The sequence below is a fragment of the Numida meleagris genome, chromosome 2 (genome assembly GCF_002078875.1).
Source record: "Numida meleagris isolate 19003 breed g44 Domestic line chromosome 2, NumMel1.0, whole genome shotgun sequence".
Lineage (NCBI taxonomy): Eukaryota > Metazoa > Chordata > Aves > Galliformes > Numididae > Numida > Numida meleagris.
Window position 1 is genome coordinate 41272061 of NC_034410.1, and position 11738 is coordinate 41283798.

The 11738-nt window shown below is 43.9% G+C and overlaps 1 protein-coding gene across 7 annotated transcripts in view; it reads left to right on the forward strand.

Moving 5' to 3' along the window:
* The window catches only part of NOD1 (nucleotide binding oligomerization domain containing 1), a 30770-nt gene that overhangs the window by 12859 nt on the left and 6173 nt on the right, over nt 1-11738 (forward strand). For 6 of the 7 annotated variants that reach the window (XR_002436048.1, XM_021389017.1, XM_021389019.1 and 3 more), the window contains 7 exons: nt 1929-2012; nt 3091-3174; nt 4656-4739; nt 6564-6647; nt 8899-8982; nt 10038-10121; nt 11357-11440. Coding sequence is in view for 5 of the 7 variants with exons in the window: in XM_021389017.1 (XP_021244692.1) it covers nt 1929-2012; nt 3091-3174; nt 4656-4739; nt 6564-6647; nt 8899-8982; nt 10038-10121; nt 11357-11440 (588 nt within the window). In the remaining 2 variants the exon portion in view is untranslated. Of the gene's footprint in view, nt 1-1928; nt 2013-3090; nt 3175-4655; nt 4740-6563; nt 6648-8898; nt 8983-10037; nt 10122-11356; nt 11441-11738 lie in introns of those variants that run through there. The other variant, XR_002436049.1, reaches the window with a different exon arrangement.

Sequence of the window (11738 nt, forward strand, 5' to 3'; positions counted from 1 at the left end):
AAACTGAAAACTTGAAATAGCCCCAGGCAGCTTGATTTGGATGAGAGATTTGACTATCCCCAACTCTGCCACTTTCAGGTCTTTTGGAACATTTGTTCAGCTAGGAGCAGGAGCAGGGGCAAGTGCGTTTGAAACTCAGAAAAACAGGACCAGCTAAATCTGTAGGTTTAGTTAGCTCTATCACAAATCGTTTTTTTTTCTCAAAAGCACCTTCTCCCATAAAAATCCTCTTAAGGGAAATGGAAGAAAACAGGAGTGCTTCATCCATTATCTAAAGATTGCCTGAGCCTGTCTCTGCCCTAGGACATACAGGGTAAGAGAGAATCTATCATTCGCCAAGTAACAAGTAATGCCTGATAGATGCTATGAATTTCTTGCTTTAACATCCTGCTCAGACGTGTGTTTTTCACAGAATAAAGCTCATATGTACTTACGCTATGAAAGGATGTAGTGAAAGTGTGAGTTGTGTTATTTCTAAGAGGTGATTTGGAGGGGAGACGTGAGCTGGTGTAAGCAGGGCAAAGAAACTCCACCTGTAGCATCACAGGCCAGTGTTCCACCTCCAGTCTTTTGGGGTTGTGCTTTGTAGTGATGCTTTATTTCTCCAACTGTTCAGGTGCAAAAAACCCAGAAATTTCAAGTATTCATTTTGTGAAACTTCTTCAACCTCAAGTGATTCATGGATTTATTACTCCTGATTGGCCTTGCTCTGCCTTTTTTTCCTGTACAGGCCTTCTAGGACTAAATCAAAGCAAATGGTTTCCCAGCTTGGTTGCAAATCAGCTGACCACCCAAAAGAAAGCAATAGGAAACTTGTATAAAAAAAAGCTCAAGTCTTCAAAACAAAATGGAGAAGAAAAGAACAGTATTTTGGTTTTTGTCTGTGTCATATGATCATGCCATGAGCAGTGTGAGCTTAGCACCACCTCCAGCACCAAACCAGTGTGCTGGGAGGCCTTTTTGCCTTTGTAGCTCTTCTGATGTTATGACTTCTCCTGTCCTGTTAATGACTTTTTCTGGTCATTAAAATGAGATGTTTCTAACAGCTTTACTATCCATTTCAAAGAAGCAGGCTTATCTGATCTGTAGAAATGGCATCTTGGTTTCTCCTTTGTATGAGTGCATTTCGAAGTGACTAAGGTGCTAACCAGCAAGAGCCTGGGAGTCTGCTGGTTGTAAGAGCTCTCAGCAATGAATGTTCAGCTTCAGCATTTATGGAGAAACCAAAGCAGGTCTAAATCACTGGGACAGTTTTCCCTAGAAAATGTGATTTGTCAGAATTGGAGTGTTTCCCAGGAAGCTGTCCGTTCAGCCAAGGCGAAAAAGCTTCAGGAGCGTAGGGAAAAAGAAACTGAAAAGAAGTGTTTTTATTGGACGAATGATTGACATTGATTTGTTTTGTGTCTAATTGGGACAATAAATCAGAAACATCTAGCACATCCATGGGACTGACAGTTCCATTTCCTGGCCAGGGGTTTTCACAACCTTTATTAGTTGGATCCTGATTGTGTTGTGCCTTTCAAGGTGCCTGGCTTCCAGTAGGTACCCAGAGAAGGCTGTAAGAGTGGTCTGGAAAGCTTGCTTTTCCTTGGGTGTCAAGTGGAATTTCTGCAATCACAGAATGCATAGGAGGAAGATGAGGTGTTAGTCTCTGGTTTCTGACTCTGCATTTTATTGTTTCCAGTCCTATGGACAGCTTCCAGAACATTGCCTTGGTTAATTTGGGGCTTTTTGTTTTCTTTTGGTTTTGAAGTGAACCATGTAATACTGAATTCACAGTTCCCTTAATTGCTTTTAATATGTGGTGTGAGAACCTATTGATATCTCAGAGGGAAATGCGTAGACCTGCAGTCATTCATTAACTCATGGGTGATGAACATGTGTAGTCTGTATTGATTCAAACTCTCTTTTCTCTCCCCTCATTCCAGGCTCAGTGTAAATCAGATCTCAGATCATGGAGTAAGGATATTGTATGAAGAACTCTCCAAGTACCAGATTGTGTCTTACTTGGGGTATGTACCAACTGGGTGCGAAATACTAGATAGTACTACTAGAAAATAAAACTGCAGGGCTGTCACAGCATAGATGGGGTGGAAACCAAAGTTATCTCCTCATTTGCTGAACATGAGCAGGCAGAGTTTTGTGTCAGGCATGATTCAGCTCCTGTCCTATAACAGCTCACCAGGAAAAGGACCAAAAACTTCCTCTCCCATTGCACTGCCTCAAGGGATGGCCTCCCACTCAAGTTAAGCCCTTCTGTTACACAGCACAGACTGCTGCCAGGTTACTGGGCTGAGTGGGTGTGCTGGCTTTATACCCAAGGGCTTCTGCTAGCTCTGTGTATGTGTGTGCGTGTGCACACATATGGATATATCTATAGCTGGCTTTGTAGCCAGAGCCTTCTGCTTTCTCAGTTGTAAACTGATTTATTTCAACTATGCAAAGCAGATATAGCTTGGTAGAGGTGAGGACAAGAAACATGCTGCTTTAGTTGTCATGTTTGCAGTTCTTTTAACATAGAAAGTAGCAATTTTTAAAAACTGTATTTTTTAATCAAGCTAATGCTGGTAGGTGGCTTCCCACTTTTGTTAAGAGGCTGCATAACAATGACTTTTTGAAAAGTGATCATGAGGACCAAGAATTCCCTCCTTCTTCCAGTGTCCTTCAGTGAGTACATCTGCTCAGATATCTGATCTTCAGGAATATTTGAAAGGGGATTTTATGGCTTTTAAAAAACCAAACACGTGTTCTTCTGCTGTGCTGGTGTGCTTTTTTTCCTTCTGATTTATTCAATATTATTTCTGTACTAACACGGGAATAAAGGGAAGATTTGTTTGCTTAAGAGGACCATGTAATTAAAAAGCTTATATATAAATATTTTTCACTGTTTAAAGTCCAGTCTCCTTGTATTTTATATCTAGCCCTTCACAATATTAACTGTATATCAAAATAGAAGTACCAGCAATTGTGTATGTGTACAGAGCTATACAAAAAGATGGATGCTGTCTGTGCATTATAAATCACCCAGGTTGTAAATATAAAAGTGACAGCAGGAGTAACCTATTTTTACCAACGTGATTTTTCTTTAAGCTTATACAACAATCAGATCACTGACATTGGAGCCAAATATGTTGCAAAACTCATTGAAGAATGTTCAAGCCTTGAATATGTTAAGTAAGTTGTTTTGTTTTTTTTTATTTTATACCTCTACAGTATCATAATTAAAATAGAGCAACTTGAAAAGAAAGGAAGAATAAAGAAAAAATGGCAAAAAAAATCTGTTTCAAGTAAATGATCTGGCTGTATTATTATTTTTTTTAATAGTAGCCTAGCAGTAAATGTCAGCAGGTTGGAACTCTTTAATTCATAGTCTTTACTAAAGATTGTGCTGTACTATCAGTAGTAGTAGGCACCAGACCTTTTCTTAAATCCAGTCTGAGTACTTGAATGAGGCTTAAGTGATGCATGAACCTTACTGGCCCTTTCCATGAATGAATTTGCTTGCATTTAGTATCAAGCTTCTCGGTATCTATCCTTCTATGGGCTATGGCAGTCATGCTGTGCAAGTGTCATTACCTCAGCTCTTGAATTGCCCAAATTCGCTTGAGAAGTCGCTTCCTTTAAGTCCTGGAACTTCTCCAGATGTGTTTGGCCATACACAACAGTGATTTAACAAAAAGGTTGACCATTTACTGATGGTTTATTTGTGACTGCAGCAGAGCACAGAGGTAACTGTAGCAATGTCAGCTGCTGGTGTGAATGTAGCAACCAGCAGCCAGGGATTGTTGGGTTTTAGGCGTTGTTCTACCGCTGACTTGCTCTGAAACCCACACTAGCCCCATAATTCCTGCTTGAAATATTTGCAGGATTTTGAAACCCAAGAGCGCTCAACACGCTTGGTGGAAGACAGCTTCTGTCAGGCTTCCTAGTAAGCTCAGAGATTGTTCTGAGATTGAGTGCATCTTTGTGTGCTTGAAGTCAGTCAGACAAACCAGTTTTAATTTATGCAAATGTAGTGGCTTGAGGGGTTTTTGGTTTTGGTTTGCTCTTTACAGTAATGTATATGCAATCGAGACTTACCTCTTTCTTGACCTCCAGCCACTTGATATTCCCACACACACCAAAAAAAACGAAAGATATTCCATAGAGCACCAGCCATTGACCAGTGCTGCACTGATCTGTGCCAGTGCCTGTAGCCAAACGCTCAGAACAGAGAGACTTGAAATTAGTAGTCTGAGCTCATCAGCTGCAGCCTGCTCTCAACCTGCGCTACCAAGAAATGTTCTGTTCCCTGTTGCATCATGAAACATGCAGCATGTAATTCACGTGCTCTGCAGCAACAGCTGGTATTATGAGCTATATTAAAAGCCAGGCAGGGAGCCTTGCCTTGAGGCTCAGTTCCTAAGGCTTATTTCTGACACACTTAGAGCCAAAATCAAGACTTTACAGTAATACGTCCGACTTGGAGGGCCAACGTACAAAATATGTTTTCTCTTAAATGAAGGTCAAATGCCTGCAGTATTTTTTACTCTAGGAACTGTAACTAGCAGCCAGAGTTAATTAGCCTTAAATACCTATATTGCTTCATGAGCTGGTGTTCTAATAGCTGTACTGTTGTAAGTGATGTACCTCATCAACTCTTGTATTTTATGCAGAATAGGAGCAAACAAAATAACTAGCGGAGGAGGGAAGTGCCTTGCCCAGGCCATCCAGAAGAGCAAGACGATGTTTGAAATCGGGTAAGTTCAGTGCTAAGGAGAAGAGCTCAGGGCTTGGTCTTGGCAAGACATCTGTGAATTCCTTGGGCTTTCTTCCTTCATTCTTACCTTCCTCCTCCCATTCCTTCCCCTACGGTGGCAGAAGAACAAACTGGTGCGGTAGCACAACCACATTTTCTGCTCAGGGAAAGTAGATGATGCTTTATGGATCCTCCTGTTCATGCAGTGATTTTCTTCCTGTTCTGATGGAACCTTGAAGGAGAGACAAACTAACAAGAGAACAGAACATAAAAATAGCTGCTTCCCTTAACTTCATAGTAGCTGTTGTAAAGATATTTAGCCATTTTCAAAGGTCTGTGGTTTTATGACTATTGGCATTGTATATAGCTATGGAATGTCAAGGTTAAGATTGTTGAATGTTCCGCGTCAAGTCCTGATAAATTTGTGAGCTGTGAGAATATAAATGAATTCCACATCATCCTTCTGTCCTAAACTGGAGAGCTTGCTGTTACTGGAGAGAGGTCATAATGAAAACATTTAGTCCATGCCCTGTTTCTTAGGAGAGATGCTAGATGGGAGAGTTTGACTTGTTCTCTCTGGCAGATCCCATTTTCTCTTTCCACTCTGCAGGAGAGCATTCCTCTTAGAATGTAATACTGAAAGGAATTAAAACTTTTCTTTGGCTATCATCACAAGAACACTTAACTGTGAAAATCAGGTTTGAACAACTAGAAATTGGCCTTTATTTTTGTTGTTCTGAAAGATTTCATGAGTATAGTCAACAGCACGCACACTTCTGTTGTCATACAGATGCTTCTGGTGCGCCTTTATGCTTGCTGTAATTTCAGTGAAGGACTTCTGTTTTCTCCTTTGGAGGAAACAGGCCCTCCAAATGGATTTATGATAGCCTGGGTAGCAACGGTATGTTCACCATTATATTCACAAGTATATTCACCATTTATATAACAAACTGCATTTGATCTGAAGAACAAGGAAATTCTTGGGAACTTACTGGAAGGAGATGTATTTAGATACCACAAAGCTCAATTGATTTTAAGAGCTGCCAACTAGTTACCTATCAAGCTGAGCGTGGCTCTGAGCCATCAAGACAAGAGCTTTGTAAAAAAAAAAAAAAAAAAAAAGTCACTTGTTTGGGCATGGGTCCCTGTGCAGCTGTGCTTCTGGAGATCATATCATAGAATCATAGCACCACAGGGCAGGTTGGGTTAGAAGGGACCTTAGAGCCCGTCCATTTCCAACTCCCTGCCATGGGCAGGGCTGCCCCCCACCAGCTGAGGCTGCCCAGGGCCCCATCCAACCTGGCCTTGAGCACCTCCAGGGATGGGGTATCCACAGCTTCTATGGGCAGCTGTGCCAGGGCCTCACCGCCCTCTGAGTAAAGAATTTCCCCCTAACATCTAATCTAAATCTCCCCTCTTCTAGTTTAAAGCCATTCCCTCTTGTCCTATCAGTATCAGACTGTATAAAAAGTCTCTGTAGAAGAGTACGAGACTCCTTTATCCCAGAAGTGTATGGGGCTGCAGAAGGTTTACCCATCCAGCAAGATAATCCCAAAGGCACTCAGGCTGCAGCAGGCTGGCTGTCTCCTAGAGCTGCTCCTGTGCTGTGGCCTTCTGGTACTAGTGAGTCAGAGAGGTGGATGGTGCGGTGTGCAAGGAGTGGAACAGGCCTGGCTCAGTGAGATGGTGCGTGCCAGGCTTCTTGCAACTCTCAGAGCCTGGGGAGTAATGGTGGGAGGTAAATAGGTTGAGGAAAAGAGAATGCAGTCCTGAGGGGCAGTAGAGCAATGCATCTGATTATCTCCTCGTTTCCTGTCTTCACTAGGATGTGGGGCAATCAGGTTGGAGATGAAGGTGCAAAGGCATTTGCAGAAGCCCTGAGGAACCACCCCACATTGACAAACGTGAGGTAACACAGCAGCCGAACTTGCCATGGAACTGCCTTTCCCAGTGCTCTGTGAAGCAGTGGCTCTTTGAACCAAGTGTTAGCTTGGGCTGCCATCTGGTACCGTGGTCGTCATTCTGTAACTAACAGGTTCCTGGTGCAAGCAAGAAGCCAGGTCGTTTGAATTGAAAAGACCTGTGCAGCCGTAAAGCAGGTTTAAAATGTTGCAAGTCTGGCATCCTTCCCTCTGTCTGCACGGAATGGCATTTGTGAAGACACCTGGTCACCAGGTGCCATTCTGGGCTGGGAGCATTAGCAGAGGGGATGCACAAGTTGGTGCAGAACCAGGCTCTGGGGAGCTCAGTGTTAACAGTTGCTGTGGTGAAGGTACAGCAGTTTTAACCCAAGTAACTTGGGATGCACTGTTTGCATAAAGACTAGGTCACAGAATCACAGAATCATTAAGGCCGGAAAAGATGTCTAAGATCACCTGGTCAACAGCCAACATATCCCCGCCGTGCACACTGACCACGTCCCTCAGTGCCACATCCGCACGGTTCTTGAACACCTCCAGGGACGGTGACTGCACCACCTCCCTGGGCAGCCTGTGCCAGTGCATTATTACTTTATCTGAGAAGAATTTTTTCCTAGTATGCAATGTGAACCTAGTAATGATGAGATGTAGTTTTCGCTGGAGTTCAGTAATTAATCTCTAAGTAGCCCTCTGGTGGCCTTAAAGTGAGTGAAGCTGGCAGCACAGCATGGGGTGCAACCAGCAGTGTAAAACCAGCACCTTCCCCGCTAGGCTTACAGATCCTAACTAGGGATTTATGGGTGTGCATTGTGGCTGCTGCTGCTGCTGTTGTGGAGTCCCTCCGTAGAGCTGGAGCACTGGGTTCGTTCTCTCCCTTTTCCCCCGGCCTCCACGTGAGGGAGGAGAGGAAGCTCCTGGCTTTCCCCACTAGGTGGCACATGGCACTGGTTTCTGCAGCAGTACAGGGCTCGTGGATGTCTCCAGAGCTGCCATTTCAGAGCCAGGGATTTCAGAGCTGGTGTCTTGTCTTCCTTTCAGTGAGTTTACAGCCAGGCTTAAAAAATTAAAAGCTGAACAGGTGCAGTGACCTAGATATATTTAAACTTAAAAGCTATCAGAAGTAGCCATCTTCCCCTAATTGCAGAGGCCATCCAGCTGTATCAGACTTGAAAGAAAACAGTTTGAATCTGAGTCAAAGCTGAGTTGCATCTGGGATTCTCAGACAAATACGCTGATGAATGTGCTGGCAAAAATAAGGAGGGGCAGCTGCAGGCAAGAACCAGGTTTTGCTGGCACCTGTGCAGGGTGCATCCTCTGCCCTGCAGTGTGCTTGCACTGGGGTTTGCTTCTGGTCTTCAAGTGAATAATCCTGGTTTGTTATTTGAATGCACACATAGTACCAGATAACTGTGGCACCTTTATGCAAAGGTGAAGGGAAGATGGGCCCTGATACAATGTTTTACTTCTGTGTATTTGCCATGCTTAGGCTGAGAATGTATGGTTTCAGCTGAAGTTAGCAGGGATACTAACGCATGTGCTAGCACTTAGTTTGTGCCATTGCTCCACTTCGTCCCCTTTCTGCCTCTTTTTTGAGGCCTTGTACTATTTTCAGGCTCTGGCCTGTCTTCTAAGGATGGAAATGCTTTTTGAACTCTCAAAGCCTGAAGCATAAGTTTAACTGGGTGATTTTGCCAGTGTCTATTCAAAGAACGAAGGGCAGACTAAGAAATGTTTGTGGTTTGTAATGGAAAGCATGCATTTACATCTCTCTCCCTGCACAACAGAAGGTATTGTGTTTAGAAGGGGAATGGGGCATTTAAGTGTTTGAACACCTCACTTAAAGGAAAAAGTGCCCGGTTTGTAGAGGGAGTTGGGATGACAAAGGTGTGTACAAACCTACTGCTGCAAAGCACCGCCCTCCCCTTGCTAAGAGCCACAACTCTCAAAATCTCAGCTGCAGCTCTGCTGTCAGCCCCAAAAGTCAGTTTGCTCTCACTGACAGCAAACCTTATGGTCTGTGTGACAGACCCGCATCAGGCCACAGCCTGTGAACTGGTCTCATTTTTAAAAGTGGGAAGGGCTCACTCATTTGCAAAGTAAGCAAGCGAGTCTTTAAAACAGCTAAATTCAGAGATGGAAAACTGAGACACGGATCATCCAAGATAGCCATTAGTATTTGGTAGCAACAAGGCCAAGCAACGCTGGCTGCTTCTTAAACCTTTGTATCTGTTTACTCCACAGTCTCGCATTCAATGGCATCACAACAGAAGGGGGCAAAAGCATTGCTGAAGCTTTGCAGCACAACAACTCCGTGAAAATATTCTGGTAATCGATGGTGTGGTCTACTTCTCCTTCTCTTCCTTCTCCAGAGCAAGCTGCAGCCTAATTTTACTTCCTCCTTCTTTCCCTTCTCCCACCCCTGCACTTTCACTACCAGCACACTGTAAGATCACAGAATAATAGAGATCAGAATGGACCTCTGGAGATCATCTAGATATGTCCTTTGATGAACAGTGGATTAGCTTTCTTGCTTATAGGAGCACTGGTACACCTTTGTTTCCATGGGAAGCTGGGTCTGTAATGTGGACTCCTTACATTCCTGTAGGTCTTGGTATGGTGGTATAGAACACCCCCCTGTTCACACTGAACATGCTTGAGGCCAGGCCCAACTTCACTGCTCTCTTGCCGTGACAGGGGAGCTTGAGGATAGCTTGTGTTCCTTAGTGCTGTTCACAGACCTCTGACAGGGTCCCATCCAGCATTTTCAGCATTCTTCCTCTGGCAGCAGAAGCAATATGCACGAAGGGTTCTGTATGTAACTTTAGGAAGATTGGTTGGGTTTTGACTGATGTGAGCGGAAATCTCTTTATGTCTCTGCAGACCACTGTCTGAAAGCAATGATTTAATCCATCTGCCTCTGCTTTTGTTGTGCCCAGTACTGAGTTGGAGCTTCTCAGCTCCTCTTGTCCCTACTTGCAGTTCTGGTTCATGCTTATTTGTGCTCCCTCCATCTCTCTTTACCCATCTTCTCTCACTTCTTTGTCATCGTCACAGTCTGCGTATCTCTTCAGTGCTACCTCTGCCTTTCCATCTTCTTCCAGTGCAGTTCACGCAGCTTTCAGTTACTTTAACGTTGTGAGAAAACCACATTAGATAGATCAGTGCTCTGAGAAATTAAGATCTGACGTTCGTGTTGTCTCTTTTACCCCAGGGCTTCTCTTTCACATGTTTGTGTGTCCGGACTTCAGAGGTTGCTCAGGGCAGAAACAGCACACGCACTCCGCTTTGGCTTTCTAAAATGAAGTCACCGACGAGCTGGAAAAACAGGAAACTGAAAAATAATGATAGCATCTTAAGTCTACGTTTTCTCTCCCACCTAGGTTGACAAAAAATGAGCTGGATGATGAGGCAGCAATGAGTTTTGCAGAGATGCTGAAGGTCAACAAGAAACTGGTGCATTTATGGTAAGTTACGTTCCACAGAGGCACAGTCTCTTTGGCAGTCACCGCATTAAAGCTTCACCTTCCAAGTCTATGTAGGTCACAGTACACTCTCTGTGCATGGTCTGGATGCAGCTGACTGATTGTAGACAGCTTTAATGGAAAGTTAATAAAGCTGCTGTCTAGTGTTTTGAACCTGCTTTCTTACAGGGAAAACTTGAATCTGGCTGTGTGTCCTGGTAACTTTTGAACTGCACAGCTGCCTTTGTTTATCTGTAGCAGCTCATTACACGCCTCAGACATAAATTTCAGAAAAATACTAGCAGATATCTACCATAGAGTAATGTTATTGTGATTTCTACTATTCATCATCCTACTATGAAAGTAGCAAGCTCACTTTTTACCCCTCACCCAAGAACCTACGCAACACACTTACGTGTCCATTTGCCCGATACTTTCTTCTGTGGCACTTTCAATGACGCAAGACACTTAGCCATGAGACACTAGTCTCTGGGAAAGCAGAGATTCTTGTTTCTAGCAATCACAAGGATACTTGTTAAACTTCTGGGAAACCACAGCGCCGGCAGTCCTAATCCAGAGGTTCACAATAATTTGTCTGTGAATGGGGTTGGGCAGATGTGGGCTGTGAAACAAACAGCCCTCCATTCATCCCAAGTGATTGAGAGAACATAATAAACAGAGTCCTTTTACAAGCTTGTACAAAACCTTTGCTAAGCACATGTTTGCATTCTCTGTGTTAATTGTAGTCCGGGCCCTTAGGAAGGTACTGACTGTCAGAGGGGCTGGGAACTTGTGGTCTCTTGTAAAAGCAGCAGAAGTTCTGGTGCCCATCACCCTGCAAATAAAAGGGGAGGTGGGAAGAGCTTGATTTCTTCGTGCACAGCTGCAGATACACTTCACTGGGCAGTCAGTCTGTCTCAGAGAGCCCAAACATTGCAATCTCATACCAGCAGTGCAGAGTTCTCAGCAGAAATGTGTCAGCTATGTCAGTTTAGCATCTCCAGAATGCAGCCACATGCAAGCTTAGAAGGAAGCAATTGATACTCCAAGCTCTGCTTCTGAAAGTGCATCTGTAGGCATCTGACAAGCACTGCGTGCCCTCCTTAGAGATGGAAATCACAACTGTCTTCCTGTAGCAAACTGACAGCTTTGCTCCTCGACGTCAAGCTCAGCTCAGGTTGTGCATGTGCTGTAAAATAGTTTGCATGCTGGGCTGATATGAAGTACTTTCTTTTTAGGCTTATCCAGAATCAAATTACAGCCAAAGGAGTGAAGTACCTCAGTGAAGCTCTCAAGGAGAACACGGCAATTAAAGAAGTCTGGTAAAGATCCCCTCCTCAAAGGCTCACTTGCAAAACTTTCTTTCCCTTTAAAACACATGCGGCATTAACCTTCCAGCCTAAAAAAAAAAAAAAAAACCAACAGAAAAACCAGAGCAAGTTTCTGGACAGGGGCTGCGGTTCCAACAAGTTTCAAAGAGGTAAAAAGCCTCTGTCACTGGAACACTTCCCCATGTGTTATGATGTCAGGCAGCTCTGTTAGTTCATGTCTGTCTGCACCACCGGCTCGCAGAACGTGTGTATCTGCAGAACTGGGCCCATAGCTGTAGTCAGGTTTTGC